Below are 26,111 nucleotides of genomic sequence, written 5' to 3'. Positions count from 1 at the left end.
ATGTTAGGTGTAGATTAAAGCCTTTTGATAAACATTGCCAAACTACCTTCCAGAAAGCTTATATCAGTTTATACACAAACAGTAATGTAAGAAAGACTCATGTAAGTTGTAAAGTAGAATAATACAAGTAACTAAATTTGTATATAGGGAGAGAGGTTCATAACTGCCTTTCAATTAAATGTTTACTTGTCTAATTTTGAAAATTGTTTTCTCCGCAACACTTCAGAAACTTTTAAGTGAACAGGAGTCATAATTTTTAAATCAATTATACTTGGAACATTACCTCAAATTAAGAATGCAGCTGCATAGTACCAGTTAGTATTCCAGGTTCAAAACAAGAAACTCTTTAAATATATCTTATTCATCAGTTGTAAATTGCCTGTACTTTATGTAACTGGCTCTTAGTTGTTCATATAATAAATCTTTCAGCTGTATCAAATTACATATTTCAGTTAGTTTTTCTTTTTTTTTTTAACGCTTCCTCAGTAAATCTTGAAATAAGCCATTTGGATGGCCCAAATGACTGATTATTTTTCTCTTTATACAACTGCATGTTGGAGATGTTAAAACTGATGTGACTTTCCCAAGTGGAAGGGAATTTATTCAAGATAGAGGAAATGAGTTGGGTACAGGTATGGCAGTGGTCATGTCCAGGCTCTGATCAGGAAATTGTGGGCAAATTATTTGGTTGGAATTGGGGTACATAAAGGGTGAAAATGAGATAATAAGGTTAAATTTGTGCCATAAAAGGCAAATATTAACTGGTTTTCTGTATCTTCTTGTTAATAAAAAAATTGCTGCTAATAGGGTATAGGGGAGGATGTATGATAAGGTGCTGTGTATGCAATTTGATGAGAGGGTTAAAGATTTTGTGCTCTTTGGAGTGTCACCCCTTTTAACCTTGATCATACAGGTTTTTCTTATCATATCAGTTTTTCTCATATCAGCTTTTCCCCCTCAGTTTTATCAGGGTTTTTTTTTTTTTTTTTTTTTTTAAGTGATGTGATGGTGTACTGAAGGGGGCATATCTCTTTCAGAAGTGTGTATTTGGGTGGGGATGAGGGGGAAGGGGGAAGGGCATGCATACACACACACCTGGCCTTATCATCCTCTGACCTGTAGTTCCTAATTGATAATGGCAAATCCCAGAAGAATCTGGGATTTTGGCAAGGGATTCATGAATCCACATGTATTTGCAATAGTAAACTTAAAAAAACAAACTCATACATATTATTGTTTTTCAAATATAAGTAGATATACCTGTGATTAATTAAATAAAATTCATTTAAACATAACTACTGAACTCTCAGTGTTATATCATTTTGTATTTTCTCGATCAGTGGATATGTTTTGTATTCTTTTATGAGATGGTCAGTCACATTAGTCAGCCACAGAGGAGACATGGGAAAAGCTCACGAAGAAACAAGGTGTATTATGCTCATGGGTCCTAGAGACAGGAGCCCTGGTACGCCACACAGGGGCACGTGGGAAAACACCAGGGTGGTCAGAAGGCAGAAGACAGGAGTGAACGGAAAGTTAGGCCATGGCCTCTATTCAGGTTTCCTAGGGAAAGGCAATGCAGGGCAGAGTGAATGGTTCAGAATTGGTTAATTTGCATCATTTTGCAGGCTTTGGGCTACAGGAGTGGTCCCTAGTTGCCTGGTGCCTGACCCTGGGATGATTAGTTGTTTTGAGATGCAAGGGTCTGATGGAGATCTGGCTCTGGATTGGCTGGTTTGCATAATCAAAGACATGCTTCTGGCTATCTTTAAGAGTTGGCTATCCCATGGAGGGGCAAGTCTCCCCAGTCAGAAAGGTTTTTAAGATGTCAAAACAGCATTATATGCGGATAATAATGGTATAAAATTACACACAGTGCAGGATGTCAGAAGAGTAACCCGTATCGTGTGGGGTGCATGGACTATTGGACACTTAGGAAGGTTAACCACCGCCTATGCCCGCCATGTCTGATCTCCAAAAGGGGTAGAATTGTGACTTAGACCCTGAATAACTTGGGCAAATTTCTGATTGTTACGTGCCTGCCTGTTTTTGATGCCACTGACTGAAAATTTGATAAGGGGAGCATTATGGTCAAGCTTTTACCGTGAGCAAAAACAATGAGTATGTTAATGAGTTGTTTTTTTTTTTTTTTTTTTAATTCCATGGCTGTCTTACATTGTAACTTAGAGAACCTGGTAATTTAAGTAGGAGCTAGGTTGATTAATGTCTGCTCTGTAGAGAGGGGAAAGCCATTTAATAGAATTTGATTTGAGTCTTTGATATGCCTGAATATATTAAAGCACTGGTTAGAGGGTGTTAAATGATTTTTAAAGGCTTATAAATTTTAGTTAATGACCCTTTCCTGGGACTGTGTTGGAGAATTGGGTAAGAACACCTCGGTGACGTTCCTGGATTATCTTTAAGCATACCTTAGCTGTCTACTTTCCCATTATCCAGCTGGAGGAAGCCAAGGCTTTTAGAATGTAACTTTTGTATCAAGACTCCATGATAGGAAGGGTAGACCTCAGATCTGAACCCATGATCCCGTACCTGATCCAAAGTCTCTGCTCTCCTGGTTCAATTTTAAGAAGATAGTTGTTGGCATGAATTTCAAACTTAAGAGAATGCCAGACTTTGAGGAAAATTAGATGAAAATATTTTTCCTCTGTACTTTTTAAATTGTACTAAAATACGCCTAACATGAAATTTATTATTTTAACCATTTTTAGATGTACAAACCATCATTTCTCTCCATTTGCCCAGCTTTCTCATTGGCCGCACAGAAACCGTGTACCCATTAAACAGTAACTGCTAGTCCCTTCTTTCCCAGCCCCTGGAAACCTCCATTGTGCTTTTTGTGTCTATGAAGAAAATTTCTTTGTAATGAGAGAATTTGTTGATGTTAGATGATATAAATTAAGTTTTAAATTTCTTTGTGAAGTGTTGATTATAAAGGCATTTCTTTTGAACAAAGAAGTACCATGTACTTCAGTGTAAATTAAAAGTTAGTTTTGCCCTTTTAATTCTTTGCCTATTCTGTTTTAAACAAAATATTATAATTACGTATGCAAAGTACAGAAGCCTTCGCATTCTCATTTTGTTAAATGTAAACAAATGGTGTTAATTTAAGAGAACATAGTTCTTTTTTCTGAACCTTGTACCACATTGCTTTTTATACATTGTTCCAGTTCGAGCTCCTTAAGGTAGCATTAGTCTTAATTGTCTTTGCAATTAAGTTCATCAAAATCGTAGCAAATTCAAAAGAGGACAATCTTTTTGCTAGCCTGCCTAAATTTGTATCATGTTCTCCAAGCTGATGGTTGTCAAACTGCACATGATTTGATTCAAGCTGTTTTTTTAAATGAGCCCAGAATGTTACTATTATTGCTCATTGTATTCCATTAGCAATAGTTACTGGGAGGTGCTCTAGACTTGGTCCAGACCCTGGGCTTTGGGCTTTTTTTGTTCGATATACTCAGGAGGTTGTGAAAAACGCAGAGTTCAGGTTCACCCACTTTACTTTGACCTTGCAGTGAGAGCCAGCTTCAGTACTCTGCCTGCCTTTATGCATACCTGCCTTTACTTAGTTTTTGCCTGAGTGTTCCTTATTTTATTACCAGCTCATGGATTCATTTCAGTAGGTATTTTCTGTATTTTCCAGCATTTTCAGTTGTTTTCAATGGTAGGGTCCACTCTCTAAACTAGTCTGCTGTTGGAAATGATTCTGTGATCAAATGATTCCTGTGATCTCAGAGACTTAAACCGAATCATTACAGCCACCAGGTAAATAATGATAGGAATAGGAACACAGGTTTTGTCTTGATTATTAGCTATAATTTATTCTTGGCTGCTTCTTCCAAATCAGTGTCTGTTACAGAACTGGATGGCAGAATTTTTAATATTATCTGCTCTGTCTTGCTTTCATTTTGTAAAGGAACTAAGGGAGCCTAGATTGGAGGAAGGAGCTGAACCAAAAGTTCCTTCTCTAGCCTAGGTCTGGAAGAAACTATTACAAGCCCTACAGGGGATGCAGTTTGAAATTTGTTGAGCATTGGCCTTCTTGTCACTTGCTTTTTGTATTACAGTTAAAGCTGTTTCTTACTGGCTTTAATGTTACAGAGATATAAGAAGGAATGTTATTTATATTTATGTGTGAGAGAAAATAAACGTGGGGATGTGCTGTTTAGTTTGAATAGTTACCGTTTGCGAGTTTTGGTCTTTTGCCCTCCCAGTCCTTTCCTGTTTGTAAGCCTGAAGATTTTGGTTTTAACCGTCTTATCTTCTCTCCTTGAGTAATCTTACCACGTGGTCTTGAGTGCTTGGGAGGGGATTACTCCCAAATCCCTTCTTCAGCTCACCACAAGCCAGACTCCTGGATGGACATTTCCACTTAGCTGTCCCTGGGGCCCTGAGCCCTCTCCTGAAACAGAGCACATTAGTCTCCTGAATCCTGTCACCTTTCTCTGCTCCTGTGACCGCTACCCTAATCTCAGCCATCGTCTTATTCTGGATTAAGGCAGCAGCCTTCTTACAGAGCTCCTGAAGACTGAAGTCTTCCACTTTATTAATCCATTCCATCCACTGGCACCCAAAGTATTTTTTCCAAAATATAATTTATGCATCACTCTCCTAAATAAAACCTTTCAATAGGTTCCTTTTGTCCTTTGTACACAATTCAGACCTGTCAATATTGTTGACAGTCCTTATTCTCTAGTCTCAATCCCTTATCACTCCCACCTTCACTTTACACTGTAATCTGTACTAAACTTCCTTTGTGGGTGGGAGGAAATAGATTTTGCTCCTCTTTTTGAAATTAAACTTTATGGAGGTATAATTTATACAATGTGATGAGTTTTAACAAATGTGTACACCTGTGCAGCTACTATCCTAGTCAAGATACTGTGCTCTTCTATCACCCCAGAAGCTCCCTTGGGCTCCTGCCCCAGACCACCACTACTGATTTGTTTTGCTTGTTCTCAAACTTCATATAAATGGAATCAAACAAAATGTAGTCTTTTTTTCCTGATTTTTTTTTCACTTAGCACAGTGTTTTTTGAGGTTTATCCATGTCATTGCACATATCAGTAGTTTCATTTTATTGCTGAGCAGTATTCCATTGTATGGATATACCACAGTTTATTTATCCGTTAATTAGTTGTTGGATGCATGTGTTGTTACCAGCTTTGACTATGGGCATACCTCATTTTATTGCACTTTGCAGGTATTGTGTTTTTTACAAACTGAAGGTTTGTGGCAACCCTGCATTGTCAAATGATGGTTATAATTTTTTTGGCAATAAAGTATTTTTAAATTAAGGTATGTACATTGTTTTCTTGGACATAATGCTATTACACACTGAATAGACGACAGTATAGTGTAAACATAACTTTTATATGCACTGGGAAACCAAAAAATTCATGGGACTTGCTGTATTGTGACATTTGCTTTATTGCAGTGGTCTGGAACTGAACATTTAATATCTCTGAGGGATGCCTGTATGAATGAAGCTATGAACATTCATGTTCAGGTCATTTTGGGGACATGTTTCATTTGCAGAGTTCTAATTGCTCCACAGCCCAACACTAGATATTGCCAGTCTTTTAAATTTTAGCTGTTCTTGTTGGGTGTGTAGTGGTATCTTGTGGTTTTAATTTTCATTAAATTTAATTTTCATTTAATTTTCATTTCTCCAGTGATTAAACATGTTGAGCATCTTTTCGTGTGTGTATTAGCTATTCGTATATCTTCGTATATCTTCTTTCGTGACTTGTCTGTTCAAGTTTTTAGCCTATATCTTAAATTGAATTAGTTGTGATTAAGATATGAGTTGTCATTAATATATGTATAATATATTCTGGATCAAATCCTTGGTCAGATATTTATATTGCAAATATCTGAGTCTGTGGTTTGCATTTTCATATATTAACACTGTCTTTGAAGAGAAGTTTTTAATTATAATTAAGCATAATTAACATTTTTATGACTAGTGTTTTTGAATCTAGAAATCTTTACTTAACCCCAAATCATGAATATATTCTCGTACTTTTTCTTAGAAATTTTATTGTTTTAGCCTTTATGTTCAGATATAACGATCTGTTAATTTTTTGTATAGCATGAGATGGCACGTTGAGATTTTTTTTTCATAAGTTTATATAGTTTTTCCAGTGCCATTTGTTGAAAAGATCACATTTTCCCTTGAATTACTTGGGCACCTTTGTCACCTATCGATCGACCCCATAAGTGTGGGTCTGTTTTTTTTTTTTTTTTTTTTTTTCCTTTTTGCGTTATGTGGGCCTCTCACTGTTGTGGCCTCTCCCGTTGCGGAGCACAGGCTCCGGATGCGCAGGCCCAGCGGCCATGGCTCACGGGCCCAACCGCTCCGCGGCATATGGGATCCTCCCAGACCGGGGCACGAACCCGTGTCCCCTGCATCGGCAGGCGGACTCTCAACCACTGCACCACCAGGGAGGCCCGTGGGTCTGTTTTTGAACTCTGTTGCGTTCTGATGCTCTACGTCTGCCTTTATGCAAAAACCACACTGTCTGGAGCTTTAAGTTAAGTCTTGAAATCAGGTAGTGCAAGTCCTCCAATCTTCTCTTTTCTTTCCAAAACATTTTTGGCTGTTCTAGATCTTTAGTGTTTCCATATAGATTTTAGAATTTGCTTGTCAGTTTCTTTTTAAAAAATGCTGGAATTTTAATTGGGATTGTGTTGGATTTGTAGATGAGCTTGAGAAAAATTGGAAACAATATTGAGCCTTCCAATCCGTACACATGTGTATTCGTTTCCTAGGGCTGCCCAAACAAAGCATTACAGACGGGATGGCTTATAGTACAGAAATTTATTTTCATGGTTCTAGAAGCTGGAAGTCAGGAGTTAAGGGGTCAGCAGGGCCGTGTTCTGTCTGAAGGCTCCTGGGGAGGAATCCTTCCTTGTCTCTTCTAGCTTCTTGTGGTTGCCGGCCGTCCTTGTTATTCCTTGGCTTGCAGATGCATTACTCCAGTCCCTGCCTTTGTGCGGTCGTGTGTCTGCGTCCAGATTTCTCTCTTCTTATAAGGACATGAGTTATACTGGATTTCAAGCCCACTCTAACCCAGTATACTGTTATCTTAAACTTGATTACATCTGCAAGGAACCAAGTAAAGTCACGTTCATAGGTACTGGGCGTTATGACCTTGACAAATCTTTTGGGGAAAACACAATTCAGTCTTGTAACGACATGATATATTTCTCCATTTATTTAGGTCTTTAATTTCTCTCAAAAATGTTTTATAATTTTCATTGTACAGATCTTGCTCATATTCTATTAAATTTGTCTCTAAGTATTCAAAAGTCTTCAATAGCATTGTGGATGCTATTGGAAATAGTATTTTTTAAATTTCATGTTTCAATCATTTTTTTGTTTTTTGTTTTTTGGGGGTTTTTTTTTGTGTGTGTGTGTGGGGTACGCGGGCCTCTCACTGTTGTGGCCTCTCCCGTTGCGGAGCACAGGCTCCGGACGCGCAGGCCCAGCGGCCATGGCTCACGGGCCCAGCCGCTCCACGGCATGTGGGATCTTCCCAGACCGGGGCACGAACCCGTGTCCCCTGCATCGGCAGGCGGACTCTCAACCACTGCGCCACCAGGGAAGCCCTTCAGTCATTTTTCACGAGTATATAGTAATGCAATTGATTTTTATATATCAAGTTTGTGTCCTGTGACATTGCTAAATTTTTATTAGCTCCAGAAATTCTTTTGTAGGGTTTTTATGATTTTCTATATAGATGATAATATTGTCTGCAAATAAAAGACAGTTTTTCTACTTTCTTTCCAATTTGTATGCTGTATGTTTCTTTTTCTTGCCTTAATGCAGTGGCTCTGACTTTAAATACCATATTAAAGATGTAAAGCAGACATCCTTGTCTTTTTTGTGATCTTAGGGCAAAAGCATTTAATTTTTAAGTATGATGATGGCTGTAGGTTTTTTAATAGATGTCCTTTATCAGATGAGGGAGTTTCCTTTTATTCTTAGTTGAGTAAGAGTGTTTAGCATAAATGAGTTGAATTTTGTTCAGTGCCTTTTCTTTATCAGTTGAAATGATTATATGATTTTTTTTTAATTCTAATATGTTGAATTACATTTATTGTTTTTTTGAACAGAAAGCCAATTTTGGATTCTTGGGATAATCTCTAGTTAGTCATATGCATTTCCTTTTTATATATTGTTGGATTTGATTTACTAATATTTTCTTATAGATCTTTGTGTCTATGTTTATGAGTGATTGGGTTTATGATTCCCTTTTGTAATGTCTTTGGTTTTGGTATCAGTTGTTTTTTTTAGTAATTTTATTGTGATGTATCTTGGTGTGGCTTTCTTTGTGTTTCTCCTATTTGGGGTTCATTGAGCTTCTTTGACATCTGTATTAATAGTTGTCATCAAATTTGGAAAATGTTTAGGTAATTTCTGTTGATCTCTTCTATAGCATTTAGTCTGCTGTTAAGCCCAACTGCGAATTTTTAGTTTAGATGTTGTATTTTTTAGCTATAAATGATCCTTTTTTTTTAAAGTTTCAATTTCTTTTTTTCATGGTGTACATGTTTTCTTTAAAATCTTTGGATATATTTACAATAACATTGTAAAAGTCCTTAATCTGCCAATTCCATCATCTTGTTCATTTCTGGGTTTTTATTGACTCCCCACCATCACCCCGTTTGGGGTCACATTTTCTTTTTTATTCTCCTAATTTGTTATTTTTCACTTGTCATCTTTAAAAGTGTTGAGTTTTGATCTGGTAAGCAATTTAGTTACTTGTGGATCAGCCTGATCCTTTTAGGCATATTTTAAGCATCGTGAATGTGGGTCCAGAACAGTGCTGTCCAGTAGAACGTTCTGCATTGATGGGCTACATTTGCCCTTCTCCTGTGCTATGGCATTTCTTGGGTCTCTGTGGAATGTCCCAGGTATTCTGTGAGAGCTCTTCACTGTGGTTGGTGGGGACCAGATGTTTCCCAGCTCCCCTGTAGCTGTTCTTTTCCCAGCCTCATGGTATCTCGTTCTACACATGGCTAGCTTAGCATTTCGCCAAAGACTCAAGGAGACCCATTTTCAGACTTCTGGAGCCCGTTATCTTCACGGCCTTTCCTGTCTGGTACTCAGCCCTGCAAAATCCACGTATTGTACCCTCCCTGAACTCCGGTCTCTGTGTCCTCAACTTTGTGAGACTTCTTGCTCTGCAGGGTTACTCTGCTCTGCTTTGGGGTTTGGTAACTGCTTTCAAAAAACCTAGGCAATTATAGGTCTCACCTTGTTTGTTTTCTTCCCCCTTCTCTCAGGGATCAAAGTCCTACACTACTTATCTAACATCTGAAAGCAGTGTTTCACATAGATAGCCTAGTTCTCTAGTTGTTCATGATGGGAGTGCTGGTCGACTACCAGTTGTCCTATCATTTATTGAACCTTGTTTATATTTTTATGAACAAGCCGTGATTTTGCTTACCTCAGATTTTTGCACATACTGCTTTTTCTGTGCTTGGAACTCTTTCCCCCACCTCTTGTGTGACAAACTCTTACGAAATCATTTAAGAGTCAGATTATGTGTCACTTTTTCCCAGTGGTCTTCCTAGCTACTACTGAATCCTGGGTTAAGTGTCATATTTGGCACTCATAGCATCTCACATTTGCTTGTAATCGTGGTTATTTGTTATGATTGTTTGTAGTCCCCACAAAAGTCTGAGCTGTGTGAAGGCAAGGACTGTGTCCACTTATGTTCTATCCTTCATGCCCAGCACAGTGGAGATCTCAAAGTCTCTTTCTGCGTCTCCCTCTGTCCCTTGCAGTACTATATGTGGAGATGAAATGGTACTATTCGGTGTGCCTCAAGTATACTTCAGAAATTTTTTGTGCTTCCACTCTGATTGGTTTGGAGAGGGGAACAATTGTTGACAGTTGGCGTTTCCTTTTTAAATTTGACCAGTCTCGGAGAGATTAGTATTTTTCTTCTTAAGTCATTTATGTTATAAATATTTTGATATATATTTACCCACAAGTAGTGGTCAGTTCGTAGTATTATTTTTAGCGTGAAGTCGTTTTCCTTACCTACAAATAGTTCTCATTTAAAAATTATCTTTTGAGCTAAATACCAGTAACCACTTAGATGTTAATAACTTTGAGGAAATCAGTATGGCTAGGTCTGTGGGGTGTGGTGGGGGGTGAATTTCCCATTGAAGAACCTTTAATAACAGCTTTCTTAGAAGGGCTTCTTTGATTATGAAATCAAGTCAGGTATAGTATTGTGGGATCTGAGAACTGGCAGAGACCTTGAAGGTCATTTTTTCTAGCCTGCTCCACAACCGCCTTGACAGAGGCTAGTTTGAGGCAGCTCCTTTCGATTTCCATGGTTCTAACTGTAGAAAGTTCTTAGAAAGTAATATTGAATCAAATTCTGTTTTCCACAAACTTGTGCCCATTGGTCTACTTCCACCTTTCATAATTTCACAGAATAAAGCTGAACTCCTTGGCTTATTTTATCTTATAGCAGTTTATATATTATCCTTATCTGCATTTTAAAATGTTATGTATGAATGCATCTTCCAATGTAATATTGAGAACTGAATTCAGTCTTATAAATGTGGCCTGTATTGAGAACAGTGGAGTTTCCTTGATTTGGATACTTATCTGACCCTCAGTGCTTCCCTAAGATTGCCTTTACTTACTGTCTCTTATTAATTTAGAGTTTAAACATTCTGGCTTTTTTTTTTTTTTAAGGAAACTTGTAAACTCCATTTCCACTGTTCCATAAGCATGCAGTTTATTTTATTTTAAAATTCATACTTCATTCTCTTTTTAAGTTATTTTGTAATTAAGCACGGTGGTTTATACTTTGTGTTTTATATGCAGATAGGATATGCATTAGTCCGATCTGCATCCCAATAAATAAACTGTGGAACAAGACAAAGTCAAATATAGAGTTCTGTTAGCTACCTCTAGAATTCTTCCACTAGCTTGATATCCGGTACTTAAACTCTGGTTATGTTTGTTCAGTCAGCTAGGAGTCAGCCTAACGTTGCTCTGTTTTGTTCTCAATGATGCCTCCAGAGACTATGTGTGCAGCCTTGCTGAAATTAAAGTGTCCGGTGTCTGTGACATTCTCCTGGTCTTATATACTAGCAGCCTAAGTCCAAACTCTACAGTTGTCAGATCTACACCACTGATTTTTTTTTTTTTCCCTTCTGGAAATTGTGACCATTTCTACTTTTCCATAATTTTTTTTTTTTCCGACAAAAGGTCTCACATATTTATTACTGAGCCAAAGCACTAGTGCAGAAGCACAAAGAGAAAAATCATTTTCCCAATAAAAAACGTCCAGCTGTTCAGATAGTAGTGATGTTCTCAGAGTGATATGGTAAGATGCAAGTGGCCTTGACACAGCATAAATATGTGTGCCACTTCATACGCGAGGCTCCTTATAGACCCAGCTTGGGTCTTCTCCAATGTCTTCTCTTGGAGTTGTACCTGATTTTATTACCAGTTTTCATTCGAATCCACTGGGGAATGGGACGATTCCGCTTTCGTTTCTTGGCCGGGAATCACTTGATCCTGAAAGTGTTGTGAGAAGACATGGCGAGGAGCAAATTCCCATAATTTTTAAAATACTGTGAACAGTCGTTCAATAAGCAAATCTCTGAGTTCTTTTAATATCATAAAATGTAGTTTTCTGGACCAGAAGACTTGAATGTTTGTAAAAGGTCAGGGTGTTTTTATTATTGAATACTTACTTCATACCAAGACTAATCACATGTTCATTGCCATTAATTACTATCCAACAGAAAACTTAATTCAGAACTCTAAATCAGTATGACACAAAGGTCTTCATTAAGTGGTAAAACTCCCATGTTACCATAGTTTTTAAATAATTTTTGTTACTTATAAAGGATTAATTTTTTGGTCAGTTTCGTATCTCTTGAAATTCATAACATTTGAAAAATAATAAGCTCCGATATGTGGTTTTTAGTAAAAGAAAGAAAAAAACCCCACCCTGATTTACTATTTGGTATTAAAATTGGTTGGAATTCAAAATGATAAAAGCACAGTTGGAAGGTTTAGACTATAGTATTCACATTTTTCTATTATAAATTTGGTTATAATTTCCAACAGACACTACATTTGTATAAAGAACTCTGGGATAGGCTCTTCTTGTCAACAGGATTCCAAAATTATAGACACTGATGTCAATGCAGATGAGGTTAGCCTAATTTGGTCAAGAGAAGGACATGCTGAGTCTCTATATGGATAGCTAAAGGCTATTGCCAAGATTGACAGGTGTCCTGTGAGTGGCAAAGAGCCCCAGGGATAAAATTTGCGCTTGGATTACTTCTCTTAAGACACAGTGATCAAAGCTGTACCTTTTCCTTCTATTGATCATGCTCGTAAAATAGTGAGATTTGCTTTTAATACCCTGACTGTTCAGATATTACTTTTATAAGCCCCAGAAAGGTAAAGAGTTTTAGACTTTTTTCTTACAGTATTAAATTCTGTTTTCAAAAGCTTAGCTATCTCCTGTGCATTAATTTTTCTAGTATAGTCAAGTGATGTTTTTTGTTGCTCTGTCATGGTTCACTAAGGCTTTGAGACAGGTGAGAAAAGTTAATGTAAAAGAATACATTTGTTATTATTGTAAAAGAGGCAACTATTTCTTCATGGGATAATAAATTATTTTATATTTAGAAAGATTTTAAGATAATTTTCTAAGAAATAGACATAATATTGTAAAGGAGTGTTAATACAATTTGATAACAGCTTTTGTTTCTATTTTGTCTTATTGAAAATTTTTTATTAAGAGAAGCCTTATACTTTATCAAGATAAGTTAGTGATAAATATTTCATAGCTCAGAATAGGAAAAAGTTTTAAGGCCATTAGGTCCGTGCCATTAAGAAAGGTAAGTGTACTGTGTTAAGAAAAACTTGTATTGCCTGAGTTTTTTGTAAGATTTGAGTGATGTAAATGTGTCATCAGCAACGAAGGAGCTATGATTTTAGGCATAAACTTAGTAGCTGTTTCTATTCAAATAGGAAATTTTCTGATCTGGAAGGACTGTGTCTTGATTATCTCTGTATTTCAGTGTCAGACATACAGTAGATATTTAAGGAAGAGGATGCTGGGGAACCATTCACTGGTGTGAAAAATGACCTTAGCCCTACCAGGCCTCAGAAGAGGTTCCCAGGGCACTGGGCAAGCACAGCACACGTTGCCCCCATGAACCATGTGATTTCAGTTAAGCCCAGAGTTGGGGTGGAGCTGGAGTGGTTAGGTCATGATCATTGTTAGGTCTTAATTATTTAATTTGGACTTGGCTGAATGTTATTGAGAGCCTGCTGTGAGTGAGGTATTCTTTTACAGATGTTATTTAACTCCTGTGAAGGGAGGAAAGCAAGGCCCTTACAGGTGGTGATTCCCCCAGGTTCACTCAGCTCTTGGCAGTACAGCTGGGAAATAAACCCAGGCCCTTGACTCCAAACCCAGTAGAGTTTTGAGATGGTGGGATAATCTCGACAGAAGTTCATTTAAATGAGAGAATTTTTAGGCCTGCCTTTCTTTTTTTCCTGTGTGTCTCAGTTCTGATTCTTTCCCTCTTCCCTTGTTCAATCCTTCACTTGTATTTATCTACTTCTTTTTGGCTCCGCCCTGCCGCATGTGGGATCTAGTTCCCCGATCAGGGGTCAAACCCGCGCCTCCTGCCGTGGAAGCGCAAAGTCTTAACCCCTGGACCACCAGGGAAGTCCCAATCCTCCACTTTTAGATGAAAAGCAAGTTGAGATTCTTGACCTTACCGTTAACCAAAAAGGCATTTATCAAAATGTACCAAAAATGACAGTATCATATTTGCTTCTTAGAACTCAACTTTTCGAGCAGCTGACTGGCTGGGAACTGTGAGGATAAGAAGTATTTCTGGGCTGAGCATCGAGGTAGGAGGCTAATTTGGAGTGTGCAGCCCAGGCTAGTGCGGCAGATGATGAAGGATGACCACCAGCAATTCTCCTGAGAGTGAGCTGATTACCTCTGGCTGCTCTGTCCTATTCCTGGGCATCCTTTGAGTTTGCTGGCTGGAAACTTACTGCCCAGAGAGTAATCCAGGCCCCTGACAATCTCATGTCACACCTAGTTTCGTGACAGACTAAAAAAGTTATCTCCGTTTGTGCAAGGATTAGCATTACAGCTTGTTAGTTCAGTAGAAAGAAGAGGTATGTATATATATATATATGTATGTATATATATATATAATGTATAAGGTGTAGTGGGAAATGTATGACCATATGTTATGTATAGCTTCAACTTAGAAAAAATGTGATGTGCATCTGTAATTTGAATTTATGCCTCATTTTGACAGGTGGAGAATTAACTTTAAAAAAAAAATAAACTTCCTACTGAGGATTGGATAATGAAAACAGCATTGGTATTTGAACTATTTGGGCTGTTTTCAAATATTTTAGAACCGTCATGTGGGTACCGCCACTAGGCAGATGCCTTTGTCTCACCATGAACTGCAGCCCATGACGTAGTCCTGTCGCAGCCGGAGTGTTTCCCAGCCCGTCCACGTCTCCCCCCAGCACAGTCCGTGAGCGCCTCTCCGGGGCCTCCGCTGTGGCCTCCTGACCGCCCCCCCAGCCCCTACCCCAGTGAGCTGCCCTTGACCAAAACCTGCTAAAGTCTCCAGCAGGGTGGGATTAGCTTTTAGGATGCAGACGAAGCCCCTTCTCGGGGCGTCCACCGTGGCGGTCCCACAGCCTGCACTCCAGCCTTCTCTGCTGTTCTTCTCGAATCTTCTGCTTGTCTTTGTTGTGCGTTGTCATGTCTGGGAGGATCTTTCTTCCCATCCTCTTCGTGTTCTTGCCCTTGCAGTTCAGCTCAGGGGCATTTCAGGGCCTCTGGGAAGAAGCCCTTGACCTCCTAACCGGGTCAGACCCGGGGCTTTGTTGGCGGTTCCCGTCGCAGCTCCATCGTACTTGTTTCCGTTGCAGTTTTGTATTTATTTGCAGACTTTGATGAATGTAGACTGACTAAACTGTAAGTTTCGGGAGGGCAGGAGCCCTTTCCGTTTTCACTCAAAAATTATACCCCTGGCGTCCAGCAAAGGGCCTGGTACCTAGTTGGAGCTTAATGAATACTTGCATGAAAGTTTCATGAAAGGCTTTTTCTCTGCTGGCTGCTGTGAGAGATCATGAAGAGGAATAGAGACCCACTTTGCTTCCGCCGAGCTCACTCACAGCCGAGAGAAGAACGTGACGTGTAACACAAATAGTATCGTGTAAGCTAGATTGCAAGTCGGGCTTAGAAATAGTGTACTTTTAATTGCTTGAAAAATGCAGATAGGCTGGCCTTTGTCAGTAAATCCATAATGAGTGAATTATAATAATGTTAAGTAGCACAACATTATCTATGAAAGCCCCTAGCATTCATAAAGTAATCCTAGCTCTAAAGGAAATAGAGTTGACCAATTCAGTATTTAAAGTTGAAAAAATAGAGTAAAATGCATTAATATTTTTAAATGCCAGGACATTATACCTGTGACACTGGTCTACGTGGAGGAAATGAGGAGATTTTTAGTCCTGCCAGACATTTTTTGGAAGTTACTTGAAAGCATTCCTGGTGTTAAGGTTGAGGATGTGCTTGGGCCCAGCTGGAGACCTCGTTTGCCTATATTTTGAGAGACTGTCAGGTCAGCGCTCACGAAGGTGTTTCCTCCCCTCTTCCAGCTTTACTGACTCTCCTTCCCCAGCCCTGGGCTGTGGCATTAACCACGCTCTGGTAGGAAGGCCGGCTGGCAGCATTTTCTCAGAGAGTCAGGTGACCCTTGTTTGAAGGCAGCTGCGTGAGGTTCAAGGCAGGCAGTGTCCCCTCTCTTCTGCCTCGGGACAGCTGGTTATTGTCAGATCCTAACAAATCTTCCTTGCTCATTGCTCTCTGGGAGAGGAGGGAGGCTATGCAGGGGGCTTTTCATTGATCCAATGGGAATTACATTGATCTGGTGTCTGGCCTTGGTTCTTATCAAGTGGATCGCCTCTAAGGTGGGCCATCTTTATTTTTAGGATTGTGACATTAATCGTTAGTTTATATATGGGTAGGAATGAACTTGCTAGTCAAGTTTCTTCTCCTTTTGCTTCAGTTTTATTTCTCTGATTAAAAGAGCTACACGTTTTACCTGTCAGCTGAGAAGCTTGAGATGACTGCATGTAATTTTAATTCTTCTCCCACCTATTCCTCCTGAAGGGCTTTTTATGGTATCATTCCTTGGTATCGAGGTAGCTTTCCTCAGGATCATTCCTTTAAAGAAGTTTTTACACTTAAAGAAGGTCAACTTTTAAGATTATGGAATTAAACAGTTTAGACATTTGGTGTACGTATTTTAAACATTCTCTTCTGGAGATAGCAAATTTACTGTTGCTTATAAATTTAAAGTATAATTATTGAGAGTTTCTTAACAATTTAAAACTTTTAAAAAACTAAATACCACTGTCTCTCATGTTCTCACTTAAGGTCTTCCTGCTGCTGAAATATATGCCTTACTTATAATATGTTGAAAAGAGTAAGATTATTATATATCTGTTGTTTTTAAATTTGGATTCCAAATATCGGGCTTAAGAAATGCTTGCTATAGTATTTCATCAACTGAATCTAGCATTCCATATTAAGTTGTCTTCATTATTCCTTATTAAAATTATGCTATGATTAAAAAAAAAAGAAATGCTTGCTAGAATGCTAGCCATTTGCCATCCGAATGAGAGTTCAAAGTAGGAAATACTTAAGATTATACTATTTGAAATTATTTTTCTATACTTGTATAAAAATGATGGTCTTTCATCCACCAGGCAGCTTTTTGTCTTCCTTTATTAAGAAATTGAAAAGTGTGAATAGTAACTTAAAATGTATAAGGCCATCACTGTTTGCTAATAAGCAACACAAAAGCTTCTTTTATATTTCTTCTTCAAGCGAGGTTTGAATCCCTGATAATGTAATGTTTTTCACATTTAAGCATAATTGTCTTTTTCTTGAAGCAGTTCTGTTTTCTTAGTGAATACGATTGAAGAAATCTCTTAAAAACAGTGCACTCAGATTTTTAAAATCTTGTGTTTTGTAAGTTAAGAATTAATTTTGTTGCACTCACACCAATTTACTAATTGTTTTTAAAGGATTAGCTTGCCAAGTTACTGAATGAAGATCAAGTTAATATTAATAATGCATTAGTGGAATTGTGGATGTTTTCAGAGATTTTTTAACTTTTGTTATAACCACCAAAAATTTTAAATTAAGTTTTCAAACAAAAAGAAGGCTAGTATTTTAAGAGTGTGATTTTTTTTTTTTAAATATATTGTTTGCATAGGGAAGAGGATTGGGAAGGACAGTGTTCAGTGGATGGATTCGTCCTTGGATAGGCACTCAGGTGGGAACGCTTTCCTAGCGTATGTAAGATGAATACAGTCTGAAAAAGCTCACTTTACTGCATCAGAGAAAACTGCTTTCAGAACTTTGGGCTTCATCTTTTGTAGTGTGTTACCATTTTTGTAACGTTACCCAAAAATGTATTTAGTGCTGTTGTGTTTAAGCCCCGTGACCTGTTTACTAATCTCCAAAACCCGGCGTATAAGACCTGCCGCACAGAGGTCTTGTGCGGGTAAGTGAGGTTTTGTATGAAAGCGCCTGGAGCAGTTTCTGGCACAGAGTAGGAGCTCAGCAAGGAGTTAATATATCATTACTTCACCATCTAAGGGAAAGACTCACGCCTTTGCACAATAGATTATTTTACTGGAAAACCCAAACAAGATAAAAGCCATAGCACTTAAGATACCTTTGCTCAGTTTTAAGACATGTCTGTCTTGGGAATTCCCTGGCGGTCCAGTGGTTAGGACTCGGTGCTTCCACTGCCGAGGGCGCGGGTTTAATCCCTGGTTGGGGAACTAAGATCTCATAAGCTGCGCCAAACAAACAAAAAAAACATGTCTGTCTTTAAAAGTTATGTATTAACTAATATCAGGAACAACTTTTACACCTTTGGTCATTTACCTTGTAAGTCAGATCTTTTGCGGAAGAGCCGCGATTCATCCTGATGCAAGGTTGAGTGTCTTACCAGGGCACTCAGAACGCCTGTCTGTGTGGTGGTGGATCCTTTGGAACCTTAGAGTTTAACTTGTTTATGCTGCGGCTGTCAGTTTCTGATGAGCTGGGCCTCACCCGTGGTTTGATTTACACTAGTTTGCTTTACCGAGCTGTTCCCAGGATGGCTAAATTAGAAAAGTCACGAGTAGAAGCTTCTCAGTTGTTTCCATTCACTGGTGAGGTGAGGTGGGAATGTGGATGATAGCCCCGAGTGTTTTATGACTGACAGTGTGACACGGGAATTTGATTAAATTTGTTTTACTGTCTTTATTAAAAACAATTTTACTAGTATATGGCTTTAAAAATGATAGTCTTTTACAAAGATATATGTTAAGTCTGTGCTGCAGTCTTGGTGTATAAAGCACATATAATTATTTTTTAAAGTAACATTCTAACATGGAAATCAAATTTCTAATTTTATAATTTATAGTATATTTATCCAAAAAGAGTTACTTTAGATTATTTTACCTAGACTGTTTACAGTTTAATAATATTCATTTAAATCTTGGTCTGTGAGGCAATAAATGAGTAAATTATCGCTCAGAATGTATTCATTGATGGGTCCACCTTTTTTTTTTTTTTTTTTTTTCTTTTTGCGGTATGCGGGCCTCTCACTGTTGTGGCCTCTCCCGTTGCGGAGCACAGGCTCCGGATGCACAGGCCCAGCGGCCATGGCTCACGGGCCCAGCCGCTCCGCGGCATATGGGATCCTCCCAGACCGGGGCACGAACCCGTATCCCCTGCATCGGCAGGCGGACTCTCAACCACTGCGCCACCAGGGAGGCCCTGGGTCCACCTTTTTTTTAAGTCCGTTCTTAAAAATTTTTTCTGTTATCTCATTTGGATTTGTTTCATGAGAGTTGTGTCTTGCAGGCTAGGATAGCATTTAAGCTAAGTATTTGTGGACTAGGCTTACTTAAATTAGTAATGAATAAAATAACTTGAATATTTTGCACATCCCAAAGTAATTTGTTAAAATATATTAAAATTAAATTCTACCGTTTTTGCCAAGTTTTTGTAATGGTTAACTAATACAGACCCTAAGTTAGTGCCTCTATAAATAAGTCTAAAGTGATTACCTTAAAATAAATTTAGTGTCATAGTTATAATCTAGATTATGTTCATTACCAAGTTTTTTACTTATACTATTTTAATAGCTGATGTTAGTCTTTCTCAATCCTTAAAGTGATAAATGAGACTTTACCTTTCTAATTAATGGCTCTTTTAGTAAATACCCTTCCCCTCATTAAAAAAAAAAAAAAGGCAACCCTTCTCTTGAAGAGAACTGTTAGAGTAACAGATTAAAATTTGTTTTAACAAGCTATTTACCCAATTTGATTGGATACTAGTGAGTTGATAGGTCCTGACCATGACAAACTATTACATAATTATATCCGTGGTTTCATGAATATGATTTGGCCGATAGAAATATTTATCTCCACATATGTGCTCTCCAGACTACTAGGTTTTCCTCTAATATGGTGGTATTAAGGGGAGTCTTGAAATCTAATAAGATAAATATCTTGGGGTAGCGATGGGAACAGCAGGTGTGAGTCGTGCCTTTTAATACCAAGTGATTACAGTGGCTGTTTGCTCCAGAGTAAGTAGTTTACCGTGAAACACTGCAGGAGGCTCAGGGTCTTCTGTTGGTGGAAGACACTAACTTTATTAAAAGCATTATGCTGCCAGCAGTGTGTTCTGTATGATTTAGTCCCTTGGGTTTTGAGATCATCCATTTCTTTGAAGATTTCTTTGTAGTACATTCTTACTGTAGCTTTAAATTTTAGTTCAATGTATTTTGTGAATATATAATAACTACACATGCTACAAAATTCAAAAGATATTCATTGAAAAGTCCTCTTCCTACCCTTGTATCTGTCCTTCAGCTTCCCTGGAGGCAGCCAATGTTGAAAATTAGAATTTTATTTTTGCTTGTGACTTGTGTTCCTTTTCTATTTCCTGAACTGTTGGGGTTTTTTGTTTGTTTGTTTAAGGATACATTAAGTCATAGCAGTTTAATTGATGTTTTTCTCTTAAATGATAAGCACCGAGGAGATAATAACAATGTTTTGGGGAGCTGTTTTGCATACTAAATCCAAATGAGGGCTTTAAATACAGTAACTTTTCTTTATAATAACAGTAAAAAAAATGATTATTTTTCCTTGAGATTTCTAGGTATATGTTGAAGAGTTGTAAATTTCATGCCAGGGGTTTGTGAGGAAAGAAGATCATTAATATGTAAAAATACCATCTCACTTCCTTAATATGTATTTTGTTAATGAAGTCAGGCATTTTTTCTTGTGTTTATTAGTTTATTATTTCTCTTTCTGTGAGTAGTGTTTTTATGTCCTACCTGTTTTTCTCTTTCTGTGAGTAGTGTATTTATGTCCTACCTGTTTTTCTACACTATTATTCATTTTGTAATTGATTTGTAAGACACTTCTTTTTTCTCCCTTCATTTTTAGGAGTAACAGGGAAAAATTAGCCCTTTGTCGTATCTGTTGAACTCATTTTTCTTCATTTGGAGTTTGTCTTTTGCCTATGTTTATGATATATTTTGCCATACATAATTTAACTTTTATGTGGCCAAATTGACTTCTGGATTTTATAGAACAGTTAGGAAGGCCTTTCCTAGTTAAGATTTCTTTTTGAGTCGTTATTTAAATTAAAAAAAATTTATTGAAGTATAGTTGATTTACAGTGTTGTGTTAGTTTCAGGTGTACAGCAAAGTGATTCAGTTATACATATATATATTCTTTTTCAGATCCTTTTCCATTATAGGTTATTACAAGATATTGAATATAGTTCCCTGTGCTATACAGTAGGTCCTTGTTGTTATTTGAGATTTTTTTTTAATACAGTCATGTTTTCTTCTAATATTTTCATGCTTTTTTTTTACATTAAAATTTCTGTTCCATGTGTAATTTATTTTGGAGTAGGAAGGTAATAATACAGCCTTATGTTTTTCCAGATAACCACCACTTAATCTAATATTTTTAATCAAATAATTAATATTTTTCCCACAGACTTGATTTTTTTTTTTTTTGGGGGGGGGCTGTGTCACACAGCTTGTGGGATCTTAGTTCCCTGACCAGGGATTGAACCCCAGCCCTCGGCAGTGAAAGTGCTGAGTCCTAACCACTGGACCGCCAGGGAATTTCCTCTCCACAGATTTCAGATCCTTTATTTAGCATATACAAAATTTCTGTACATTCTTGGATTTGATTCTAGATTCTCTACACTACTTTATAATAGCTCATGACACTAGTTCTATTTATTACTGTTTTTTAAGAATTTGCTTGCCTGTTTATTCAGCTAATATTATTGATTACATTAGAATGTGCTGGGCACTATTCTAAATGTTGGGATTTATTCTATATCTGGGGATACAGCGTTGAACAAAGTCTCTGCCTCCAAAGAGGTTAGATTCTGGTATGAGGTTTGGTTAATTTTATCTTCTAGATGTTTAGTTTGTCTTTATATCAATTCTGTTGTTCATTAATTTATTCATCAACTTAATTTGTAAATGATTATTCACTAATTTATTTACAATAAGTGCATTCAATCATTTATTTACCAAATATTTATTTAGCATCTACTAAATAATAGTAGTTTTAAGGGCCAAGGACACAGTGGTGAATAAGTCAGACATGGTTCATGCTCTTGTGAAACTTGTTTTAGAACAAGCTAACAAGAATAGGTCAGCTAGGTGTGCTGTACAGAGCAGGAACGTAGGGACTCTGGGGAGGGTGACTGCCTGGTGACTTTGGGTTTGGTAGTCTGAGACTGCCTCTCTGAAGAGATGACATTTCGTCTGGAACCCGAGAGGTAAGAAGGGAACGATGATGCAGTGATCCTGCACAGAGCAGCAGGTGTCAAGCCTGTGCGTGTGGCGTGGTTGAGGAAGGGCAAGGCGGCCAGGTTGGCTGACTCTTAGTGGTAGAAAGAGGGAGATAGGACAAGAGGACTGAGGGGTAGGCAGATCATGGAGAGTTAGGTGTTTGTGGAGTTTATTCCAAGTGTAGTGGGGGCCATTGGAGGACTTCTGAGCAGTAGCTGGAATGTTCACTCTTGCTTCTGCGTGAATGGACTGGGGGGCCAAGAGATGCAGCAGGAAAACCAGTCAGCAGGGCAGAACATTGCAGGAATCCAGGTGAGAGATGCTATTGCCTGAGACAGAACGAAGAAGTGGAGATCGAGGAAGGGAGACGAGTGTGAAGGTGGAGTTAGCAGAACTTGCTGAGGGTGTTTCAGGTCTTCCAAAGGTTTTTTTTGTTTCGGGGGTTTTTGGGTAATTATATTTAAAATATTTGCAATACCCGTTATTTCTTATAATGGCTTTACTGAGGTATAGTTCATGTACCATACAATTCACCCATTTAAAGTGGGTGATTTTTTTAAAATTCAGTGCTTTTTGGTATATTCACAGAGCTGTGCAGTCATTTCCACAGTTAATTTGAGAACACTTTCATCATTGCAGGTAGAAACCCTGTGCCCAGTAGCATTCACTCTGCAGTTCCCACCAACTCTTCCGACTCTAGGCAACCACCAGTCTACTTTCTGATTCTGTGGATTTGCCTGTTTGGCAAATATTGGAAACATATGCTTCGTGGTCCTTTGTGACTGGCTCCTTTCACTCAATATGCTGTTCTCAGGGTTCAACCATGTTGTAACATGTATCAGTACTTCAGTGCTTTTTATGTCTGAATAACAGCACTAGATATTGAATACTGAATAATATTGTACGGCTGTACCACATTAGTTGGTAGACATTTGGATTGTTTCCAGTTGGGGGTCATTATGAGTAATGTTGCAAGATACTTTTTATACCTGTTTATTTTTAAGCTCAAAATGTATTTTTAAATCTGTTCTCTTTCAGTGCACCCCATTTTCTGTTTTACTCAAATTCCTTTGAGTACACTAATTACATTTTTTAAATTCTCTTATTTCTTGTAGCTTCTGGGCCATTTGGTTTTTCATTTTGTTCCATTTATTTCTAGCTAAAGAGTTTCTTCAAATGTCTGATGATTCTTGTTTGCTTATTCATTCATGTTTAAATGAAGGGAATAGTGAAGTAGTTGAACTGTGTCTCTCCATCAGTTCCGTCTACCTCTGCAGAAGCTCTCTCTTCAAGTGGGCTTGTATGATGTACCCTGACATTAAATTTCCACCTACTGTGTTCCTCACTCTGTATCCACTTCTCCAACAATGCTTAATCATATTGTGTTATAATTATTTGTCTTCCTCACAACTAGAGATTTCAAGAGCAAATGCTGTATTTAATTTCATTTTGTTTATCCCACCTTCTCTTGCACAGTGCGTCACAAAAAAGAATAAATACATGTTTGTTGAATTGAATTTTATATCACATTTTAAATTGTCATGCATTAAAATGCGTGTTTTTTTTTTCTAGAGGCGTGGAGCTATCTCCTATGACAGCTCTGATCAGACTGCGTTGTACATTCGTATGCTAGGTAAGAATTATTTATTTTGCACCAATATCAGTTAATTTTGTTATCTGCTGTTATTCAAGATCGAGATATCTTTCATTAGGTAGCTTTTCATCACCGTTTGCAGCAGAAATGACCTATTACTTTGAAGTTGAGTCTAGAAGCCAAAATTAATATGATGTGAATAAAGAGGGACATCTTAGAGTTTGGGTAATTGAGAAATCTCTGGCTTAATAACTGGGACTCTGTGATTAGTATACAATTTTAAGTTGCATCCTGATTAATTTTCATAAAAAGAGTCTTAGATTTGTACAGTTGCTGAATACTAAACGGTAACATGAACAAAGACGAGGCTGTGAAATTACCTGATCTCATGGTCCTGTCACCAGATGTGTTTGTTCTCAGTTGGCTGGTGAGAAGGCCATTTGTCTTCTCCTAGTCTCAGTTCTTAAATCTTTAATGTATTACTCAAGTCCAGAGGGTAAAATGAATTTGATGTGTGTATATATACATATATAATTGATATATATATATATACACACACATACATATATGTGTGTAGTTTCTCTCTTTCCCTCTCTTTACCAGATTTTTCTCTTCATCCACGCACTCCTTGATCCCTGGTACTTTTAATTCACACTATTAAAAACATACTATAAAGGTTGCAGTAGGCACCTTAACTCACCTTTTCTTACTGTCTTTTCTTCATGACTGCTCTCCTTATACTCAGAATTCCTCGCTCAATTTCTATGATATTTAGTCATCCTTATTCTTCACCTGCTTCTGGGGTGGTGATTTGGTTTTGGGTTGTTTGCTTGTTTGTTTGTTTGTGCCTCTTTCATTAACTCCCTTTCATAGTCTTAAGCCTGTGTGTTCTCCAGTGTCCTGTTTTTGCTCTTCTTCCCTTTTTTCCCCTCTTTAATTTACCTTGTGTATCTTATCTGCCTAGTTCCATTCTACTCTAGCACATATCTTCCCCCAGGAATGTTGAGCCTTTTCTTCTTTACTGTCTCCATCTCTCTCTGTAGACATGTCAGGATTCTACTCTCCTCAAAACAGAGTTTTAGACTCCTGTTTTCTTCACTCTGTAGAACATCTCCACATGGTTATGGGCACCTCACATTTAACATATGTGTTAAAAGATTTGTGTTCCCCAGGTCTGTGATTTTGCATTCTTTCACCGTCTCAGAAAATGGAACTCCATTCTTCCGGTTGTCAGGTCAGGAACCTTGGCGTCATTCTTGAGACTCTTATTTCCTCTGCGTTTACTTCATCACCAAATCCCCTTGGCTGATACCTTCAAAGTGTATCCAGAACTTCACCACCCCAGTGCTGTTTACCATCCCTAACTGAACCATAGTTACTCGGTGTTTTATCGGTAGCTGTCATCACACAGTTGTACATTAGATCTCCAGAACTTCCCTTGCGTAACTGAAACTTCGTACCCCCTTGACCAGCATCTCCCCATATCCCCCTCCCCGCAGGCCATAGCTGTTGCCTCGTTGAATGCACTCACTCCTTAAGTGTCTCCCTGCATCTTCCTGTGCGTCTCTACTTGAGTCTAGTCTATGCAGCCAGAGTGAACCTTTTCAGACCTAAGTCCATCTCACCCCTCTGTTCTGAATCTTCCGATAGTTTTCTATCTTGGAGTAACAGCCAAAGCTATTATAATGGCCCATTGAAGGTCCCGTGTGATGTGGCCCTACTATTTCTCTGACCACACCTCCTACCAGTTCCCCTCATTCACCTCACTCCAGCCGTGTGGGCCTCTTTGCTTGACCTTGAACATGACAAGCATGCTCCCGTCTCAGGGTCTTCATACTTGCTCTCCCTACGTCTGGACCCGTCTTCATCCAGGTAGCCATGTGGCTCACTGCTTCACTGCCTTCAGGTCTCTGCTCAGATGCCTCCTGTTCACTGAGGTCTCTGACCACAGTCATGAATCACTTCTCCCTACTCCCCCCTCCCTGTTCTTCTTTCCTTGCTTTACTCTTCTGCATGGTGCTTATTACCATCTTCCATAGAATGAAATTATTTATTTGTTTTATTATTTGTGTCACTCCATGAAAGGGTGAGCTTCATGAAGACAGGGACTTTATATATTTTGCTCACTGCTGTGTTACCTGACGTGTAGTGAGTGCTCAGTAAACATCTGATAGAGAGTGAAGGCATCTCCACGTGAGAGAAGTGATTAATCGTTGTGGGATGGACTCATGGTGGATGACAGGTACCTTGAAACAAAGAATAAGCAGGAAAGCCTTCCAGGCAAGCGGAACTGCAAGGGCACAGGAATAGGGACTGGAGACTTAAAGGTTATAAACTCGGAGGCTATGGAAGTGTAGTGGGAAAGGTGCTGCCTTTGGAGCCCACAGAGCTAGGTTTAAACCCTGGCACACCTTTACACTAGCGTTGTGGCATGTGCGTGCCCTTAAACATCTAAAAATCTCAGTTTCTGCATCTGAAAATGGGGGTTAAGATTCCTATCTCTCAGAGTTGGTTAGAGAATTAAATGAAATAATGTCTACAAGGCAC

General features: G+C 38.3%; 1 protein-coding gene and 1 pseudogene across 1 annotated transcript in view; one reads left to right on the top strand and one right to left on the bottom strand.

The window, feature by feature from the left end:
* Window positions 1-26,111, top strand: part of PDE7A (phosphodiesterase 7A) — a 108,021-nt gene that overhangs the window by 37,310 nt on the left and 44,600 nt on the right. Inside the window, exon 2 of the mRNA XM_060115660.1 lies at window positions 23,543-23,603. Coding sequence (XP_059971643.1) covers window positions 23,543-23,603 — 61 coding nt within the window. The remainder of the gene's footprint in view (window positions 1-23,542; window positions 23,604-26,111) is intronic.
* Window positions 11,441-11,598, bottom strand: LOC132501007 (large ribosomal subunit protein eL39-like; annotated as a pseudogene).

This window comes from Mesoplodon densirostris, chromosome 13 (assembly GCF_025265405.1).
Source record: "Mesoplodon densirostris isolate mMesDen1 chromosome 13, mMesDen1 primary haplotype, whole genome shotgun sequence".
NCBI classification, from domain to species: domain Eukaryota; kingdom Metazoa; phylum Chordata; class Mammalia; order Artiodactyla; family Ziphiidae; genus Mesoplodon; species Mesoplodon densirostris.
The sequence above is the reverse complement of the archived record's forward strand: the minus strand, read 5'-3'. Positions and strand labels throughout refer to the sequence as shown.